This window comes from Leguminivora glycinivorella, chromosome 16 (assembly GCF_023078275.1).
Source record: "Leguminivora glycinivorella isolate SPB_JAAS2020 chromosome 16, LegGlyc_1.1, whole genome shotgun sequence".
Taxonomy (NCBI): domain Eukaryota; kingdom Metazoa; phylum Arthropoda; class Insecta; order Lepidoptera; family Tortricidae; genus Leguminivora; species Leguminivora glycinivorella.
In genome coordinates, this window is record NC_062986.1 from 2,838,681 (window position 1) to 2,861,733 (window position 23,053).

General features: G+C 39.4%; 2 protein-coding genes across 2 annotated transcripts; both read left to right on the forward strand.

Moving 5' to 3' along the window:
- The first annotated feature begins 2,176 nt into the window (after nucleotides 1-2,176).
- On the forward strand, nucleotides 2,177-4,052 carry LOC125234771 (lipase 3-like). Its single transcript, XM_048141165.1, has one exon. It carries the CDS (start codon nucleotides 2,178-2,180, stop codon nucleotides 3,522-3,524), a length of 1,347 nt encoding a protein of 448 aa, XP_047997122.1. The 5' UTR covers nucleotide 2,177; the 3' UTR covers nucleotides 3,525-4,052.
- Nucleotides 4,053-16,083: 12,031 nt separating this feature from the next.
- LOC125234737 (lipase 3-like) lies at nucleotides 16,084-18,193 on the forward strand. The gene has a single exon (XM_048141124.1). The coding sequence runs from the start codon at nucleotides 16,099-16,101 to the stop codon at nucleotides 18,097-18,099; it is 2,001 nt and encodes a 666-aa protein (XP_047997081.1). The 5' UTR covers nucleotides 16,084-16,098; the 3' UTR covers nucleotides 18,100-18,193.
- Nucleotides 18,194-23,053: the final 4,860 nt, after the last annotated feature.

Sequence of the window (23,053 nt, forward strand, 5' to 3'; positions counted from 1 at the left end):
GCAAATATATTTTACTTCTCGTGTGTTAAAAAACTCGCAAGTTCAGGATTCTATTTTCGAACCACTCGCTTCGATTTCAATTCCACACTCGGCGTTAAAATACAACTTTGCCCCCTTGTATAACAAATAACTATTAAGTAACTGTTTTCTATTACAATATATCTACCTTAAAATTTGGAGTACCACCTTGATGTAATTAGAATTGTATTTGATTTATTTTATCATCATATTAATATATACTTTACTCTAATACTTATAATAATACTTATTATATAACAAAAGCAAATACTTGGGATGGGATCTACTTAAATCTGATCACAGTTTAGAGGTAATTATTACTTTAATTTTTTAAATAAATTTTAACATAATTAATATTACATATTTTGCGCTATATTCTAGTATTTTCGTACAAAATAATGTTTATTAGAAATCAAAAGTTTATATTGAGATAGTAGATTGTGGTAGATATCAAAATTCCATAGGAAGGATCAAGGTTGTTTTGTCCATTATTGTAGTGCGAGGTGAGTGCGAGCGAGTGGAAAGACCTGCTAGAAAGGGTCGGCATATTGGACTCGCGCGGCGGGTAAAATACCTAATTTCGCCCGACGACGCCCGAATAATTCAGCTTTCTTCTACGACCTACAGTTTTTAATATTACTTACCTACCTCAGCCAGGAGCAAATAATAGTTATTTGTTTTACAAGGGGGCAAAGTAGTTGTTTAACCGCACGTGCCAATATTGATACCCGAGAAAGCGAAAGATTCCAATATTAGAGTGGTTCAAAAAGTGGAATCTTGAGCGTTGCGAGGGTTTCAAGGCACGAAGGTTAAACAAACTTTGCCGCCGAGTGAAACACAAAATTTTTCACCAAACCAACACGAACAAAATACTACCTATAAAACATCAAATTAAATCAAATCCATCAATTTATTCAATATTTATGATTCAAAATCATCATTTATAGGTAAATTCTACCAGCCAGCTTAAGACATCAAGTTAAAATTTGTATGAAATTACTTTGCACTCTTGTGGATAAAATGCAATTTTGCTATCTGTTTTCGAATAGCAAAGTAAGCCTTTAACAGTTGGTGTGGTGAAAACATATTAACACACACATAGTAAATGCCCCTTTTCTACCCTGTTGTTTACAATTCTATAATCGCACCGCATATGTTAATGAATCGCAGAAAACAAGTTTATTATCAGTGGGATTACCCCATACTACCTAACAAAAACATACATCTTCCGATCCAACCAGGCCCCGTAGCCGAATGGCATTTCTACGACGCGAAACGAAAACGAAACGCCGCGAAAGGTAGGTGTCTCTGTCGCGTCAATACGCAAGAGCGATAGAGATAGATATCTACGAGCGTTTCGTTTCGTGAGCGTTTGTGCATTCGGCTACGGGGCCTGAACAATCTTCGACGTCTTCGTCTTTCCCATCACGGAAACCATTGGGTATTCCGGTGCTTTGGAGGTCGTGCGCGCAGCCAAAGCCATCACGTATGTAGAGGCCCTTTTAACATTTTAATGAAATTTAAGGGGTACACCAAGCGGATCTCATAATCTTCATTATTATTATATTTTCAAGCCTTTTATCCTCCACTGATCAACAACATGAACAGAGGCGCGAACTTGTGTCGGTCCTGGATTCGAAGCCGTTGGCAATCGATCAGACTCCATCCATAAGTGTATCGTTATTACATATGAGTAAGTCAGAAGCAGTTGCGTTTCGATTGACCAGTTGTGTGGGACCCTATGAGTTCCAGCTGAGAAAATCGAAATTCACCTTTATCGCTTTATGCGTAATGGACAGACATACGAATAAGTATAGTTCTTTTTAATAAGACCTTAAGACCGCCAGGACTCCCAAACCTCACCCTCAAGTGGGGTCACATGAGGATGTGGACCTGCATGCAGTACCTACGAGTACAGGCCGTAATCTTTCGAATGTCGTTCACAACGATAAAGGTCTTTTTTCTGTTATTTCCCTAAGCTATATTATTTTATATATTGGCGATATCGATAGGTACGAGTTATGAGTAGTATTATTGGCTTGGCTCGTTTTCTAAGTAACACAGCGTAAATCACGTAACTCTGTGATAAGGAATCATGCGTTGTTTTAAACAAAGCTACAGAGACAGATCAGTTTAGTATTGACCTACAAACGGGCAATATGGTCGGGAAGATAATATTTCTTACGGCTTTAATTATTGCCGCAGGACATGGACAATTAGAATCTTTCTGGGATTCTAAAAGATCTTCAGAAAAGGACACGACAACTTCAAACGAAAACTATACCGGTTTTCTATCAAATACGTACAAGTTTTTTAACAGCGTCAGCAATCTCTTCACCGACCAGAATACCGGCGACGAAATCTCCGACGAATATAAGTCCGGCTTCAGCAACGAAGACTGTCACCTCACCTGCGACCAACTCATCGCCAAATACGGTCACCCGGTCGAAACGCATGACGTCATCACTGAAGATGGCTACATTTTGAAGATGGTCCGGATACCCAGCGAAGGACCGGTCGTTTTTCTTCAGCATGGCCTATTAGGAAGCGCAGACGACTATTTAGTGGCTGGACCAGACAACGCTTTAGCGTATTTACTCGCAAAAAATGGGTACGATGTTTGGTTGGCAAACTCCCGCGGCTGCAAATATTCACGAAATCACACCGAGTTGGATCCCTCCGAAAGCGCTTTCTGGGACTTCTCATGGCACGAACTCGGCTACTACGATCTGCCAGCCATGATCGACTACACTTTAAACGTTACTGGACGACAGAAGCTGAAATACATCGGTCATTCGCAAGGGACTACCGCTTTCTGGGTCTTAGGATCCGAGCGTCCGGAATACATGGAGAAAATTGAACGCATGATCGCACTGTCGCCGATAGCTTTCACCTCACACATGAAGAGTCCGCTCATAAGATTTATTGCTCCCACGGGAGGATTGATTCACAGTCTTGCAAAAAGTATTGGTCTGTACGAGCTTGCACCTGATAATACCTTGATGGCGTTGTTTAGAAGGATAGCGTGTAGCGGGGGCCAGTCAGCTGAAGTCATGTGTACTAACCTGATGTTTCTAGCGACGGGGTATAATATAGAGCAGCTTAACATGACAAACTTACCAGTGATTTTAAGTCACGTGCCTTCAGGTGCGTCAGCAAAGCAGTTCGCGCATTATGGGCAAGGAATTATGTCTGCAAAGTTCAGGAAGTTTGACTACGGTGAAATGGAGAATTTGGAGCGGTATGGGTCAAGGGAAGCTCCGGACTATGATCTGTCGCGGGTATCACCACCAGTGTCGCTCGTGTACAGCGACGCCGACTGGCTCTGCGACGCTCGGGACGTCGACAAGTTGCACGACTTGTTGCCCGACGTCGTCGACAAACATCGGGTGCAATCGACAAACTTCAATCATATGGACTACGTGTTCGCGAAGGATGTGAAACGACTTATTTATGAGCCGCTGAGTGAAATGTTAACTCGTAAACATAAAAAGGTTTTTAGTTAAAAAAAAATAATATAAGTGCCAAACCGCTGAAAAACGAAGTTTTTTTTTAAGTATTTGGGATTACACGCGAGTTCATCTGTGCTCTTGCGTAATAGATGCTATTAAACTACTGGATTGTTGAGTTCTGTGATAATGCTAACTTTGTTTAGATTCTGCCAGTGATATTACCAAATATTACTCGTTTAAGTGCGGAAGGTCAATGCCGGATGTATCAATCTATAACTTCCTTCGTAATAGACATAATATTTAAATATACCATGCCAATTAACTTGCGAAGCATGAACCAAACGACCTTATACGTTTAGGCAAACTTGTTTTCTACCAGTGAAACTCGGATATGTCTAGAATTCTTCTACTTTAACAAATAAAAAAAGCGTTTTTTTTTCCTAATATTTTTATACCAGATGTCCCGTAAACCAACGCCAAAATTTAAAGACGACATCACGTCAACTATCGTATTAAGCGAATTTGACCTTGAAGAAAATGTCATGGTTTTTGAGAATTTGCCGTTAAATTTAAAGAACGTAAAAAAAAATACCAATATATCGAACACTATGTAACGAGATAATATGTCCTATCCTATCACCCCTCTTAATTTTGGCGTAGGTTTACGGGACACCCTGTATAGTTTTATATTTTGTATCCCTGATCTAGTACAATTCTGAATCTGAAGAGGTTGATGAGGTCAATAGACATGACCAAATCGTTATCATCCCCCATGGCCGTGGCCAAACTTGTATCATTAAAAACATTGGACGCCGTAGATAAAAACATGCGAACATCAGTACCGTTACCATGGGCTGCCCAAGTGAGAGCCGTATTACTTTACTCAGAAAGTAAGTGAGTTTACGTTTGTTTACAATATATTGTGCCTAACTTCACGCCAAAGAAGCTGCTTCTATCCCTTTCTAAGTTTATCAATAAACGGAGAAAGAACTATAGGCGAATGCTACGCCTCTGGTGTTTACGCGATGGAACTAAAATCATATGTAAATGTAATTTACCTATCGAAATCTGTCAATATAGGGTCTACTGCAAATTTCGAAACATACGCACTGAGGGATTCTTCCTCTTTCACTTTATACTGATAAGAGTAAAAGAGACTCATGTCCACATGTCGATAACTTCGGTATTCGGTAGTAGGCCTCAAACCATAGGCAAAGTCATTCTGACGTGACATTTCTGTCAAGTTATACAAAAATCACACGGAATTTTCACAAAATTTATATTTGCAGTTTTAAATAATAGTTATTTGTTATACAAGGGGGCAAAGTTGTATTTTAACGCCGAGTGTGGAATTGAAAAACGAGCAAGTGAAAGGATTCTATAGTTGAACCACGAGCGAAGCGAGTGGTTCGAGAATATAATCCTGAACTTGCGAGTTTTTTAACACACGAGAAGTAAAATACATTTGCACCCGAGTGTAACACAAAACTTTTCCCCTTACTATGGCGAGGAAACTACAACGCAAAAAATGCGTTTATCACAACTTCCAGTAGTTCCACAGGTGGTAAATAATCTTTATTACTAGATTCATCTACTTTTATCAATTTTAAAGCAGTTAATTTGACTTTATTCAAGGTCAAATAACTTTACCCACTAGTGGATAAAATGCGTTTTTACCCGCTGGTATTAAAGGACAAAACACGTGTTTCCGAGCTAGTGAGGGGAAAAATTATTTATTTATTTATGTTATGGAGAACCAACAGCTATAAAACTAGCAGTATACAACAAGATATGATTCAGAAAGCCAATTACAGGATCTCACAGATAGACTAACATATTGCATTAATTTATAATATTACGTGAAATTCAAGATTAGCTAAAATTGAATAAAAAGATAAACCAGTGAACAAATCAAATAAGGTTAATGAAATAAGGGTAATGAGTTATTTTTGGCCATCATATTGTACTATTTACAATTGAGATGATTATAATGCTCAAAGCAGTTTTTGGTTTCAGAAAGATGACGGAAGCTATGATTGAAATCAATATTTCCGAACAAACCCGTATGGTATTCAGTCAACATGGAAGATGGTTCAATTGATATTAATACTGTGGCACTCTGGCAGTTAAGCTACTCAAAACCTTAGGGCAGCAGAGGGGAGCAGTACCAATTTATAGGTGTTTTTGTTCCGCGATGCACTTAATGGTATTATTGGCCATGATCATCACAGGTGTATGTATAGAAGTGCTCCAATAAAGGAAAAAACCTCAACTCCAAAAAATAATACTGTTACTAAAATAAAGTATTTCATTAATTGACTTTGTTTATTTGTGATGTTCTTGAGTAGTAAAGAAATAGAAATATTTTTTTACAGAAAAAGGGTACATAGCATCTTATATAGAATTAGCTTTTGCCCGCGGTTTCGCTCGCGTACTAAAAGAATTCTTATTCAAGCATATACAAATAATAAAATTTTCATTTGGATCCGTAGGTTTCTATGCAGACGTTTGTCTGCGTTTTTTTCAATTATATTACTATTGTTTTTAAAAAAGAAATGCTTGCAGTGGTTGTACAAATGTTACACAGCAACCACAGCATAGGTAGTAGGTACGAGTAGGTATGTATTCTATATACACTGAGGAAATTACATATTGTACAACATAACTCACATAGCTCCGTATCTGGGCACTATTGTCGGTGGGTAAAAAGTAGTTTCTCGCATTATCGCTTACAATTACCGATTGCCGACCGATTACCCCTATCCCTATCCCTAACCCTACCCCTATCCCTATTAGGGTTTGTTGGGATTTTCCGCCAAGCAAAGAACCGGGAAATGAACTTGAAGGCTGTAGGCATAAACCCTATAATTTATGAATTTATTATGCACACTATTGGCGCTTTGTAAATAATTTGTAATTGTTCAAAAATACTTCTTTTCATTCATAAAACATTGTATTGTGTAGTTACTAAATAGTCATAAGTTTAGCATTTCAATATGTGCAATATTACTTTTATGATTAACAAAGTAATTGTTATTCCTGTAATTGTTTCTTCTGCTGTATGTTGTATTAAATATTATATGTTTGTGCTGATTGCCAAGTTGCCAATGCTCCCAATAAATTAAAAAAAAATTAGCTTTGTCAACTTTGACACTAGGACTTAGCTGAAATATCAATCGTTGACGCTGAACCATGGACTTTAAATCTATGCGCTAAACGCCGATCGAAATTCAGTCTAGCTCTGTCATGTCAATACGGAAAAGTGATAGAGATAGCTAAGCTACGATAACGATGTTAATCATAATCGTTTGTGCATTTGGCTACGTGCCCTGCCAAAAAATTAGATACAATTTTTACTTGTTTCAAAATGCTTTTTCTACTCACTTTTGTATCAAATTATAATCTTCATATACACCGCATAATGGCTTATCGCCTTCAAAAGTTCTATACCTTACCTTAGACTTTGTCGTTACCTATGTCGATATCGTTGTAATTGATGTTTGATATGTACGAAAACGCTGAATTTTAGGTTTTTAGTTTTCGTTTCACATCAATTTATTAAATACTTAGCCTGTTACTCAAGAATATTACAAAATAAACAAAGTCACAGAATGAGATACTTTATTTCAGTAATAGGATGATTTTTTTGAAGTTTTTTCCTTTGGTTCACTTCTAATATATACCCACGAGATATGGTGTTATGGTGACAACAGGTACAAGTATTGTGCATTGAGGAACTAACATGCCCATGAATTGGTACTGCCTGCTGCTGTAGGTAATCAGTTGATTCTTAACTGCCTCAATCATTATCAATTTGAACAATCTTCTACGTTGGGTTTGCTGAATACCATACGGCTGGCATGGAAATATTGTTTTCAATAATATCTTCTTTTTCTGAAAGCAACCAATATAAAAATGTAGCTAAACAGTACAAAATGATGAATAAATATAACTCATTACCTTTGTAAAAGTATCAAACACTGGTTTCATCACTGGTTTATCTTTTTATCGAACTACTGACTAACTGCTACATTTAAGCTGTTCTTGAATTTCACGTAATATTATAAATTAATACATATTAGTCATAATTGTATTTAAAATTGCAAATATAATCGAGAAAATGTTGTGGGATTGTTATATAATTTGACAGTAATGACACATCACAGTGAATTGGTGGTTTACTTTTACGCTAGTGACTGTCAATGATTACTCACGTAAAGTATTGAGTTTTCACTAGAGACTGTCAAATAGTTCTGGTTCTATTGACTTCATACAATCAGAAAGAGAGCGCCTTAGCTGTAAAGTTAGGAACGTATTGAAAACTCGGAGTAAACACGTTAATAACTTATGGTACCGATGAAAATTTTAGTACGTGAGCGTTTCCGCTTGGAGCGCTGTTCAGTTTTTCCATACATTTTCCGTAACTCTCACTGAAAACGTAACGTATTTTTTAACTCAAAAAAGTCATGGTAAGGCTACAGACACACGAAAGAACCTGCGTTTTATTTGTTATTTTATTTACCCTTGCCCAACTTGACCGAGAGATCTCCGCTGCGCTCAGTCATTCAAACATCTCAGAGGGAGCCATGGCAATTAAAATTGTGGGGCAAATACATCACAAATAGGCGGAACTACCTTCCTAAATTTAGGCGATAAGACTGACCGATGGTTGACTGGTAAAAAATGCCTTAGTAAGGAATTCAGTTCGCCATTTGTATTTTATGTTGTGCAATAAAGGTTAACGGGACGCATGGCAAGGAAGCGAAGAAGTGGAAGCATGGGCACACGTTGGGCAGACAGAATAACGTCTGTGACAAAGACCACTTTGCAGGCTAGCATGCACCGGGCCCAGGATCGAGTGGCGTGGAGACAACTGGTGAAGAGTGTCCACATTCGTCACATCCCTCAGCCATGAGGATACGACAAAGAAGAAGAAGAAGAGAATAAAGGTTAAATAAATAAATTGCTAGGAAAAGGGATATTAAAATGTTTACGAAATTATGGTCGCTTACAGATGTGAAGCGCTTGCCAATGCAATGGCTCGTTGGGTGGACGACATCCGGAAAATTGCAGGTCACTTACTGTATGAACTAGCTCAGGACTGGGAGAAGTAGAAAGGCCTATGCTCAGCAATTGGCGATAAAAGGCTGATATGATGATGATGAGATAATAGTTATTTGTTATACAAGGGGGCAATGCGTTTATCACTGCTTCCAATAGTTCCACAGGTGGTAAATCATCTTTATTACTAGATTCACCTACTTTTATCAATTTTAAAGCAGTTAATTTGACTTTATTCAAGGTCAAATTACTTTACCCACTAGTGGATAAAATGCGATTTTACCCGCTGGCATTAAAGGACAAAACACGTGTTTCCGAGCTAGTGAGGGGAAATAGTTATTTGTTATACAAGGGTGCAAAGTTGTATTTTAACACCGAGTGTGGAATTGAAAAACGAGCAAGTGAAAGGATTCTATAGTTGAACCACGAGCGAAGCGAGTGGTTCGAGAATAGAATCCTGAACTTGCGAGTTTTTTAACACACGAGAAGTAAAATACGTTTGCACCCGAGTGTAACACAAAACTTTTCCCCTCACTATAGCGAGGAAAGAAAAACGCAAAAAAACGCGGTTATCACTGCTTTCAGTAGTTCCACAGGTGGTAAAACATAGTCATCACTAGATTCACTCATTTTTATCAATTTTAAAGCAGTAAAAATGACTATATTCAAGGTCAAATTACTTTATCCACTAGTGGATAAAATGCGTTTTTACCCGCTGGTATTAAAGGACAAAACACGTGTTTCCGAGCTAGTGAGGGGAAAATAAATATACCTAAGCTTAAACGCTTAAGGAAAACCCAAAATACAGACAAGAAACGCAGACACGGATATTGATAATAATGTGTCGGAAAAACCGTTCTCTAGGGTCAATAACCACTAGTGAGTAAACAGTCAACTATGTGAACTATGACTATGACATTATATATTTATATTAATAATTAATACTAGCATTTGCCCGCGGCGCGGCTTCACTCTCGTTAAATTCGAAAATTGAGGAATGCCTCATACTAACTTCCATCCTCCATTTTAGGGAAGTGGGGAGTTATAAAAAGACAAAATGTAGCTTATGTCACTCTCCATCCCGTCATCTAACTCCACTTAAAAAAAACCGGCCAAGTGCGAGTCGGACTCGCGCACCGAGGGTTCCGTACAAACCTGCAAGGTTTACAATTATTAAAAAAAAATATATTATGTGATGTAACTAAAAATTTATGGTTTTCGTAATTTTTCCTTTATCTATGCTATAAGACGTTGCTTCGTACCAAATTTCAAGATTCTGAGTTCACGGGAAGCACCCTGTAGGTTTTGATTCCCTTGCAAGTGTCGAAAATTTGCGGCATAAACGGCTGTATCTTTTGATTGCGTTGGCTTAGAAGTTTGATTTTTTCACAGCTTCAAGGGACAGTAGACCTGAGTAATTGATATAAATTTCAGCTTCATACCTCCACGCGTTCCTGAGAAAAAGGGTCTTGACAGACGGACGGACGGACAGACGGACAACAAAGTGATCCTATAAGGGTTCCGTTTTTTCCTTTTGAGGTACGGAACCCTAAAAATCACGTCAACTTGTCACTCTGTTTCTGTGAAAGATGGACAAACAAACAGACACACTTTCCCATTTATAATATTAGTGGATTGATTAAATAAACTCAAACTCAAATGGCCACTCCACTGGCCTCTTAATGATGAGGGATCATCCACATATTACGTCACACCAAATTTCAGGTTTTTGGACCCCTCCCCCCTCCTATGTCACGCTTTTTTGTATCCCTTTAACTGGGATTGTCACATTTAGTATGACCCCCCCCCCTTACACTGTGACGTAATATATGGATGACGCCTGATGACGAAAATGTTATTTTTCTATCGGCAAATTGATATTGTTAAAAATTATTTGACGTCATTCCTGCGCCAATAAAAATATGATGGACAGATGGTCACATTATCATAACATGTAGAATTTACCTACACCATAACTACATTTTTTTTTATACAACGTCGGTGGCAAACAAGCATACGGTCCGCCTGATGTAAAGCGCGCGGTCACCGTAACCTATGGACGCTTGCAACTCAAACAGCGTCACATGCGCGTTGCCACCCCATTAGAAACTTGTTCATTCCCTTTTGCTGTGTTAAGTACACAGCAAAAAGGAGTGTACAAGTTCTAAAGAAGAAAGAAAGAAAGAAAGAAGAAAGAAAGGTTTATTGCCTTATACATACAATTATTAAAAAACTATTACAGTTACAACAAGATGAGTTATATCTATTAATATAGTGAGTAAAAATACATGCAGAGATAATTTTTCGTATTGGGCAAAGGGTTTCGGTCTCAGCGTGTGCCGGGACAAGATGCCCGGCGCTGGTTTTCAGACCGATGATCGATTCTAAGGAGACATAACATAATATAGCGAAACCATGACTTAAATAAATGTATTTACAATAACTTGCGAAATAATAGTTAATTGCTTTACAAGGGGGCAAAGTTGTTGTTTAACCGCACGTGCCAATATTGATACCCGAGCAAGCAAAAGATTCCAATATTGAACCACGAGCGTAGCGAGTGGTTCAAAAAGTGGAATCTTGAGCGTTGCCAGGGGTTTCAAGGCACGAAGGTTAAACAAACTTTGCCACCGAGTGAAACACACACTTTTTCACCACACCAACACGATCAAAATACTGACGATAAAACATCAAACTAAATCAAATCTATCAATCTAATAATCAATATTTATGATTCAAAATCATCATTTACACGTAAATAGCAGCAGCCAGCTCAAGATATCAAGTTAAAATTTATATGAAATTACTTTGCACTCTTGTGGATAAAATGCAATTTTGCTATCTGTTTTCGAATAGCAAAGTACCTAAGCCTTTACCAGTTGGTGTGGTGAAAATTAATTTTCCCCTCATTTTTAGCTCGGAAACTTACGTTTATTATTTTTTCTTTAATGCTAGCGGCGGATTTTTTTTAAATATTTTTATTTACTACAAAAAAAAATAGTTTTGATATGTACATTGTACAGTTTGAGCTCTTTCTCACGATACCCCACTTGATCTATGTAGTAACTTGACATTTACAGTTAGACCCCCTTTCAATTTGGCCAGTTTGTAGATGTTACAATGTTTTTAATTATTCCAAATTTCAATGTTTCAGCAGTTCTCAAAAAGTTTGTACAAAAATTAAGAAAAAAGTTAAATTTATTTTTATTATTCCTATTTTGTTACCAAGATTTCTTTGGTGAATTGACATTTTAGTAAGTTTTATTTCTTCATTATTAAGGTTCTTCTAGTATCTATATTTTCTTAATTATAACAATTATCCTGTATATATCTCACGATAGTCGACTTCTTTAACCTCCGACGCAAAACAAAAACGACGGGTGTTATAAGTTTGACGTGTCTGTCTGTCTGTGTGTGTGTGTCTGTCTGTGGCATCGTAGCACCCGAACGAATAAACCGATTTTGATTTAGTTTTTTTTGTTTGAAAGCTGAGTTGCGCCGTGGCTTGCGTGGGCGACGGTCGCGCGATGGTCGCGCGACGGCGATGCGACGCATACGAAATCAAACCTTATCGATATGGAAGTTGAGACGCGACGGCGACGGTCGCGCGACCGTCGCCCACGCAAGACACGGCGTTAGTTGGGAGTGTTCTTAGCCATGGTTCATGAAAATCGGTCCACTAAATATGTCAGGGGCTTTTTCAAAATCCGTCGTCCGTGTGTCGTGATTAAGTTATTGAAACATATTTTCATGTGTGCAGTATTGTCTAAAACAGCACATGTTTTTAAAACGCCCAACGATTTGAGATCACACATGTGCCCGCTAAGTTGAATTAAAATTACGTAGTAACAAAATATCTAGTTCATTGTATGTAAGGTGCTGATGTAGCCTATGTCAGCAGACGCAGACACCTACTTATAAACATGTGCAAGAAAACCGTGAAACTAACACGTGCAGACGACTTGCTTTACAAAAGTAGACAATTAAACGATTTTTACGTGTTTTAGGATTCCGTATGAAATGGGGAAAAACGGGACCTTCATTATAGACTGTCAACCAAGTCTTGGCACTACAAAAGGCGCGGAATTCAATTTTTCTATGGGAATAACCCTACATTCAATAAATTTTTACAAGATGCTTTTTTGTTGCTGATAAATTGATAATCCGATGATGCCATTATGGGGCATAAATAACTATTACCACTGCATAACCTAATCACAAAATTAAAATTTTGAAAAAACATACGACATAGTGTACCGATTTTCATGAACCATGGCTAAGAACACTCCCAACTAACTCATCTTTCAAACAAAAAAAAACTAAATCAAAATCGGTTCATTCGTTCGGGTGCTACGATGCCGGAGACAGACACACAGACAGACAGACAGACACGTCAAACTTATAACACCCGTCGTTTTTGTTTTGCGTCGGCGGTTAAAAAAGTGTCATTTTAAGTGCCAGTTTTACGAAAAATATTTATTTTTTAACTCCCGACGCAAAAACGACTGGGTGTTATAAGCAGAGATCGGATTTTTGTGCGTCATCTCATACTAAAAGACATTAAAATGACGTAAGTCACTAAGAATGTCGCAAATCCGTCCGATCTCTGGTTATAAGTTTGACGTGTCTGTCTGTCTGTTTGTCTGTGTGTGTGTCTGTCTGTGGCATCGTAGCTCTCGAACGGATGAACCTATTTAGATTTTTTTTTGTTTGAAAGCTGAGTTAGTCGGGAGTGTTTTTAGCCATGGTTCATGAAAATCGGTCCACTGTGTCGGGGTTTTTTTCAAAATTTTAATTTTGTGGTTCTTAGGTTATTATGTGATAATATGTACCTACCTACATCCAAACAAAGTAAAAACAGAACATATTTTTTTGCGAAATTTGCTTAGTTGTACCTTACAATCCTTACATATAACATTTTTTGTTTCTTTTGACCTCAGAATTTAAATGCGTTATAAATATTTTTAGTTTCCTGATACACCGTGTGTTACACCGTGTAATTATTGTTATTTTGTTATTCTGCGAAAGCATATCTCCTAAACAGCTGAATCGTAAAATCGAGTAGGTAAATCGAATGTTATTGCGACCCCGATTGCATTTGAAATAATAGCATGAATCAAAGTTCATATTCATTCAATTCAATAATACCTATATTTATGAATATATTACTAGCTTTTTCCCCCCACTAGCTCGGAAACACGTGTTTTGTCCTTCAATACCAGCGGGTAAAAACGCATTTTATCCACTAGTGGGTAAAGTAATTTGACCTTGAATAAAGTCAAATTTACTGCTTTCAAATTGATAAAAGTAGGTAAATATAGTAATAAAGATGATTTACCACCTGTGGAACTACTGGAAGCAGTGATAAGCGCATTTTTTGCGTTGCAGTTTCCTCGCTATAGTGAGGGGAAAAGTTTTGTGTTACACTCGGGTGCAAATGTATTTTACTTCTCGTGTGTTAAAATACAACTTTGCCCCCTTGTATAACAAATAACTATTGCCCGCGGCTTCGCTCGCGTTAAATTCGAAAATTGCGAAATGCGCCAATACAAATTTCCACCCCCCATCTTAGGGAAGTGGAGGGTTAGAAAGAGATAAAAAGTAGCCTCCATCCCTTCAACTATCACGTCGCTCCGTTTTCCCAGGAAATGCGCCACACAGTCTTTCCCGTTTATTTATAATAATTCATATTTAGTTTTTTTTTAAAGGAATACAAATTTATTCAGACAATGATAAGTACACTAAAACATCATAAATAATTACTTATATTATTAGTATGGATTATACAATTGTAAGCTTTTCACGTTTGAACACCGCATTGCGTTTTGAAATATAGGAATTGTGGTAACTACTTACCACAATTCCTATATTTCAAAACGCAATATTTGGTTTACCTACGTAAATGAAATGATTAAGGTGCAATCTTGATTTTCATGCCGTCTTAGTTCATCTGAAATTCCAACAGACACTATGATAAAATTACCCTTATTTAATAAATAAAATATATTAAGTATAAATATTGTGACCCTGATTAATCCAGCCCCAGATTAAACATACCTACTTATACAGATAAATACATATTTATATACATATATGAGTAGAAAACATTCATGTCCGTGTTCATCACACAAATAAATGCCCTTACCGGGTTCGAACCTAGGACAGTCACCGGCGTAAATAAGTGATGATAACTGTGTACCTACCTTGTCGCTTTAAATCGTTTGACAATTTCGTATGACATTTTAAACAAGACTGTATGTGATAAGGTATAGTAATCATCACAATATTTATGCCGGTCACTGGACCATCGGTTTAGCAGGCAGGGTCACTATAGTCACCTAAACCGGTACGGTATACCGACTATACGCCAGACCGGTCGTCGGACGTATTGGACAATTTGGACATGAAAAGCCGCCCTAATAAGGAATGAAACGCTAGAATAACCTCCATTCACATTTGCCCCCCACTCGAGATTTGCCCCGCTGTACCTTACCTACCTAACATGTTTATTTTTAACTTCTGGTTAGCAGAAACGTTTGCAACCCACCTATATTTATGTTTGGAAAGCTCAGTCCATTCGTTTATCACGATTATCATGTGTGCCTAATATGACAAAGCAATCCTTAGGCAATCCTAATATGACAAAACCGGCCAAGAGCGTGTCGGGCCACGCTCAGTGTAGGGTTCCGTAGTTTTCCGTATTTTTCTCAAAAACTACTGAACCTATCAAGTTCAAAATATTTTTCCTAGAAAGTCTTTATAAAGTTCTACTTTTGTGATTTTTTTCATATTTTTTAACCATATGGTTCAAAAGTTAGAGGGGGGGGGGGATGCACTTTTTTTTCCTTTAGGAGCGATTATTTCCGAAAATATTAATATTATCAAAAAACGATCTTAGTAAACCCTTATTCATTTTTAAATACCTATCCAACAATATTATATCACACGTTGGGGTTGGAATGAAAAAAAATATCAGCCCCCACTTTACATGTAGGGGGGGTACCCTAATAAAACATTTTTTTCCATTTTTTATTTTTGCACTTTGTCGGCGTGATTGATATACGTATTGGTACCAAATTTCAGCTTTCTAGTGCTAACGGTTTCTAGTGGTAACGGTGTCCGTCCGTCCGTCCGTCCGTCCGTCCGTCCGTCCGTCCGCGGATAATCTCAGTAGATTATCCGCGGAGGGACGGACGGACGGACGGACGGACAGACAGACATTGCGAAACTATAGGGGTTCCTAGTTGACTACGGAACCCTAAAAATGATCTACATAAAGTTTTAAAATATTTCCCTTACTCAAAACACTTTCCTTAAGCTTTTGTTTAATACTTAGACGTCATTACCTTTATTTTCATCAGTAGCTAAAAATACTACATTTTATAGTAATCGCTGCATAACAACACGCAAATAAAATACTTACAAATAATACCTAATCGAAACCGAATCGACGACGCAGCATTTGCAACCACGCGGGCCGATCGCGGCGACTTGCTGACTTCACATTTATACGGTATAAAACGGCCGGACCGCCCTACCGAAATCATATTGGACAGAAACTTGCAACATGAAGGTCTGTCTTGTAGTGTGCCTCGGTCTGGCGCACCTGGCCGCCGCCAGCATCTTCAAGAGGCACCACGAGCGCCCCATGCAGGCGCTCAACCTGCCCCTCACCTACATCGACCCCACCAGCTACAAGTACGCCCAGCTGCTCGACCAGCAGCAGCAGCAGCAGCAGCTCCAGTATCAGCGCCAGAAGACCCAGTCCGAGGACAGGTCCCAGGAGCGCAAGTACCAGGACTGGAACTCCCAAGAAGTCCGGGAAACACGCTACAATGACTACCTCAACCCTGAAACCGCCGAGATCAGCTCCCATGAGGCTGATGAGCAGATCCGCGTCAACATCGTCGAGTACCAGAGACCGTTGGAATCTCAGATCTGGAACCAACGCTCCGCCCTGCCCATCTCCAGCTACCTCGTCCAGGAGCCGCAACAATACCAAAGGAGCAGCGAGGAACAGATGAAACACCAACCTCTGAGAAGCAGCGAGGAACAAATGAAGCAATACCAGACCAAGCAGCGAAGCAGCGAGGAACAAATGAAGCAATACCAACCCAAGCAGCGAAGCAGCGAGGAACAGATGAACCAATACCAAACCCAGCTCAGGAACAAGGACCAATACCAGCCCCAATACAGCAAGGACCAGATGAAGCAATACCAGCTGAAGAAACGCAGCGACAACCAGAAATACTCCCCGGCCGTCTACGGTGACAACGTGGAGTGGAGCGGCATCCGCATGGCCGTCGGCCCACACTCCCCCATCGCCGAGCAGAAGGACATCGAGCGCATCTTCGCCGACGCCTACAACACCGTCAAGGACTTCACCGAGGAGGAAAAGAAGACCTTCCACCAGATGTACATGACCGCCGCCGAGAACGAGGACACCCACTTGAACGTCACCCAGCTTCTCCAAAAGCACCAGTACCCCGTCGAAGAGCACACCGTCAAGACCGACGACGGCTACATCCTAACTCTGTTCCGCATTCCGCCCAAGCAGAAGACCCGTGATGTCCAGAAACGCCCGGTCGTCTTCCTGATGCACGGTCTCCTCGGAAGCGCTGATGACTGGGTCCTTTCCGGCCCTAACGTCGCCCTGCCTTACCTCTTGGCCGACGCTGACTACGATGTCTGGATGGGCAACGCCCGCGGCAACAAGTACTCCCGCCGCCATGTCAGCAAGCACCCCGCCCAGCCCGACTTCTGGCAGTTCAGCAACGACGAGATCGCGCTCCACGACCTCCCGGCCATGATCGACTACGCCCTAAACACCACCCAGCAGGAAAAGATGTACTACGTCGGCTTCTCCGAGGGCACCACCACCTTCTTCGCCCTGGCCTCTTCCCGCCCGGTGTACAACGACAAAATCATCATGATGTACGCCCTCTCCCCGATGGTGTACATGAGCCACACCCGCAGCCCGCTCCTGAAGATGATCGCGCCCAACAGCCCGTTCTACGAGCGCTTGCACCAGATCCTCGGACACTCCGAGTTCAAGCCGACCCAGGAAGTGATCCAGACCGTCGGCGGTGACATGCTGGCCAAGAAGTTCGGTTGCAAGCACGTCGCTTCCAACGTGAACTTGGTGATGTCGGGTATGGTGGACAACTACGACCCGAAGATCGTGCCGATGATCGCGAACCACTTGCCCGCCGGAGCTTCGACCAGACAGATCAAGCAATACGGTCAGGCGGTGGCTACTAGCTTCAGACGCTACGACTACGGGCCGGCGATCAACATGAAGGTGTACGGCAGCGAGCAGCCGCCGAAGTACGAGATGTCGGCGGTGCGCGTGCCCGTGACGCTGTACTACAGCACGGAGGACTGGCTGGCGCAGCCCGCTGACGTGGAGCAGCTCCGCGCCGAGCTCCCCCACGCCGACGCATACCAGGTCCCGCAGTTCAGCCACCTGGACTTCCAGTTCTCGAAGAACGCCCCTGAAGCCGTGTACCAAAGACTGATCGCCTCCATCCAGAAGAACCAAGAACAGAAGCAACAGTACCAGCTATAAGTTTAGGTTAATTTTAGTTAATCATAATTTATCGTTCATTAATTTATCATTGCGAGATTTTTATTTTCATGAATAAATAAATCCGTCCATCTTACTTTATCTTATCAATAGAAACCCTCTAGGTAGAAACCTTTCCCTTAGTCCGTTTTCACATTCATCCGATATCGGATGTCTGAAGGATTTCAACGGAAAAAATCCAAGATGGCGCCTGTAATGTATAGGATATCGGTCCGACATCCGATATCGGATCGCATAATGTGAAAAGGCACTTACCAAATGCCTTTTTTTTTTAATTCTAGGCTATAATAGGTATTTAAAAAAAAATCCGCTCGCGCTCTTTTCTAAGACACTTTCTTAAAAACATATACAAAGTCTAGAACGGAAAAGTGTTGCCATGAGTGAGACTTGAAGTCACTGCCTCTGGATTCTGGAACTATATTCCAGATTCCAGGTATTTCTCCACTTAAATTTATTGTAAACCTAGTGGCATATATTGCAGACGCTTCTGCTTGTCAAAACTTAAGGTAAAAATATACAAAGTCTATCAAGACATTTTCAGTCTCTAGGGAAAAGCGGCATTTTAAAAAGGTAGGCGCGAACGTTTATCCATAGCATCCAACCATATACTGTCAGTTCAAACTGACAGAATTTTCAGATTGAACTGACAGCTTGCATACAAATCTTTTTTAAGATTGTCTGTTGCCGGCCTAATATTATAAATGGGAAAGTGTGTGTGTCTATTTGTTTGTCCGTCTAAGTGAAGATAGTTAAAGGGATGGAGACTATGGAGAGTGACATAGGCTACTTGTTGTATCTTTCTAACCCCCCACTTCCCTAGAATGGGGGGTGGAAGTTTGTATGGAAATTTCCGCAATTTTCGAATTTAACGCGAGCGAAGCTGCGGGCGAAAGCTACTAGTATTAAGTTCAAGTTCTATATTAAATATGGTCAACCAAGTATGACACATAGAAAAGGCGCAATTTTTGCCGCCTTTTTCTAGTGAAAGCAAATAGCTTGACAGACTTTAAAGACTGTGTGTGGCGTGCCTAGGACATTAGTATTTTACTTTACCACAGAATATTATTATCTGTGGTCTTATATCTATCTATGGTTCTGGGGAATTCCACGGGAATTCTGACATTTTCCGGTGATGCCAGCGAAAAAAACTTTATTAGTTTGTGGTGAGATTATAAGCTAAAAATTAATTTAAGATGACGAGTGATAGAGATGTATGGAAGAGAAAGACATGCTGCGCCGACCCCAAGTGACTGGGATAAGGGCAAGAGAATGATGATGATATATGTATCTATAATACATGTATATTGTTCATTTTTATTGTTATTTATCACAATAATAGGTTTTGACGTGATAACGTCTAATAACTCGTTACTACGGGCAGCATGCACGAAAAAGATGACGTCATTGTCCCGTTCCTCAAGGCCACCAAGCAAGAGCAAGTTTAGTGGTTTGTGTATGGACCATTTTAGGATTTAATATGTTAATATGTTAATATTGATAAATCATATATAGACCGTCAACCAAATCTTGTCACTAGAAAAAGGCGGCAAATTTGAAAAATCGCGGGCTAGCAACACTTTTGAAAATCGGTGAAAGTTCGCGTGTCATTTGTATCTTATCTGTGGAAATCTCCGTCCTGCCAAAAAGAGAAATAACTAGCACATATCCGTCCCTTTTTAATACATTATCTAATTCGTAAGGAAGGATCTAATTCGTGAGCCTTGAAAAAAAAAAAAACTGTGGCTGTTCGACGTACATTGCTGGTTTTTGTACGTTTCATAGGGATACCATACTTTAGTTTGATGTACATTGCTACTGCCAAAATTTGGTTTACAGCATAGAAATATTACATATAGAATACTAGTTTCCATACAACTCATCGGCCAACAATGAAGCCAAAACACGATCGATGTGTGCGTGGAACGCTCCTGTTTTACGCTCACCCTACGCACACATGCATATAAAAAATGTTGCCAGAGAAAAATGTTTTCTCTCGAAGTTGGGATTTTTACAAAGTCGTACTTGGTTATAATAATTAATTACTACTTAATAATTTTTAGTGTGTGCTCCATGGAAATGTTGTAAATAATGGTTGAAATGAATTTATTTTAAAAATAAACATATTGAGTGCCTATACAAATAAATTTCTGTTTGGTTTACCTATTAAGCATCTGAAGTAACCGGGTACAGCAGGAACCCTTTTGATGCGACTCTGTCCGTCTGTTTGTCTGTCACATTTCTAAATATCTTAAGAACTGTTCTACTTATGCTATTGATTTGTTTTTAACATCTACAATTAAATTGGGAGTGTTATTATAGTGCTAACACATGATCGTACGAGGACCCTGCCGCACCAAAGTCATCCAATTACTATCCTGTAAGTGGGAGCGAGAAAGAATTATTCTTTTCTAGCTCCTACGTACAGGCATATATCGAAAGTTGTAGTAGTGCGAAAAGCTTTTCCTTCGTATTTTTCCGGAAACGTTCGTATTTCTCATGCTAGTTCAGTCAATTTCAGGACTTCTTGTACTGAGACTGACTGAAATACGAGTACCATGACATTCGTACGTGGCACAGACAGAAGCAGATTAGTCAGAAATCTAAAATGAAGAAACATTATGCTATAATATTTAGCTAATAGTATTAGAATTTCGATAAAACAACAAAATTTGTGTCTTTGAGAAAACTTAGGAAAATATTTTTTTTTTAATTTCAAAATATATTTCTTTAAATATACATACAAAGAACCTAAAATTCTTGTTACTTATATTTTAATCATCATTTGGCGGAAAAAAAATCATTGGACTGGCAACATTTACAAGAAATGGCGGACAACAAAAATTTCAATTTTAGTATTTACGATTTCGTAAAAATATCACATTAAACTCTATACTTTCGCGTGGAATGTAATATCGGGCGGTTTATTTTTATTATATGTTGTGTTATAACATCCATTCTCGACACAAACTACAATATTACTCGCAAATTAATTTTTTTTTCGGGAGATGTTTTTAGAACGACTTGAAATTGAGTACTGCGAGGGCCATTCGGATACAATCACACAAGTGCGAAAAAAATTCACACTTGGCATGGCTGCATTAGGATGTTCGGACACACTATCTGGTGTTATTAATCTAAGGTTTACAGGCTATAGAACACGTTTAAATAAGGATGTTTTGTTATATAAACTTTTTCTTTTCCATTAATATTTACTGAGATATTAGGGTTCTAAGATTAGTAAATGGCACTAGCACTTTAATAAAATTAACGCGTGTCTCGCAAACGGTCTAGGATACAAAATGACGACTTTTATATAGGTATAGGTTAGGTTCGTTAGGTATCTTCAAACGGCCGAAGGCCAAACTGCACAGAATAGGAGCCCCGCGTAAGCGTAAGCGGGGCTCCGTCGATATCGCTTTCTGTCTCTGGCGCCTTAGTAATGCTACGGGAAAATTTTGCAACTTTGCACCACTCTAACTCCTAAAAAAACTTTAATTTATAAAAGATGCTTATTTTAATGCATTCTTTCAAATAAGAACAAAAAAAACGTGAAAAAAGTCCCAGAATCGGGCCCCTTTTGCTATACTCTGACCGCCCCTGTCTATACTACTGTAATGTTTGACGTTATCACCAGGGGCGGCTCACTCTGCGATTCTATCGTCGCGCTACAAGTACATGCTGACGGCCGCGAGTTCGCGGCCAACTCAGGGGTGGCGCGCGTTCTCACGGAATGCACGTTTGCACTTTCTATTGTTACTTTACGTCGCGAGTTTTTTTTAAGGTTCATATGCGATGTTCGCGTGTGTAATGGCTAATAATGCTTAGTTAAATAGACATCATGAATAAAATAAATACCATAGGACATTTCTACACAGACCTACACTGATTAAGTCCCACGGAAAGTTCCATAAGGCTTGTGATGTTGGAACTTAAACAAACATATATAAATATTGTATATATACCTAGAAAGTACCCAAGACTTGAATATAATAACATAACGTTTTATCTGAGTATTAATTCGTTAAAATCCATAGGCAACCCTATGGCCGAACGCCGCGCACGAGCAGCTCGTTTCTTTGTGAATTTTGTAGGCATTTAAAAAGGCGGCATGTCGTGAACATCAAAGCAGTGGGCCTTCTGTACTTGTACTATTATATATTCTGTGTTATCACGTTAAACTACCGTCCGTAAACCGACTTTACAGACAACCAATTTTTTTGTTTGAAAGCTGAGTTAGTCGGGAGTGTTCTTATCTTACGCCGTGTCTTGCGTGGGCGACGGTCGCGCGACCGTCGCCGTCGCGTCTCATACTTCCATATCGATAAGGTTTGATTTCGTATGCGTCGCATCGCCGTCGCGCGACCGTCGCCCACGCAAGCCACGGCGTAAGTCATGTTTTATGGAAATTGGTGCACTATGTCGTGGTTGTTTTCAAAATTTTAATTTTGTGGTTAGGTTATCACATTATCTTATCAGATATCGGATTTATGACTGATATCCAATACATATATATTAAAGGCGCCATCTTTGATATTTGACTTTAATATCCTTCCTGCATCCGATATCGGATCGGATAATGTGAAACCGCTCTTAAATTTAAGACTTAAACAAAGAGACTGTAATAGTAGAGATAGACCTGTATATAAAATAAAATTATTTAATACGTATTTATTTTTCTTTTTAACCCCCGACGCAAAAACGACGGGGTCTGTCTGTCTGTCTGTCTGTTTGTCTGTCTGTGTGTGTGTCTGTCTGTGGCATCGTAGCTCCTGAACGGATGAACCGATTTCGATTTAGTTTTTTTTATTTGAAAGCTGTGTTAGTCGGGAGTGTTCTTAGCCATGTTTCATGAAAATCGGTCCACTAGGTCGCGGTCGGGGGTTTTTTCAAAATTTTAATTTTGTGGTTAGGTTATTATTCTACAATTCCGTATGTA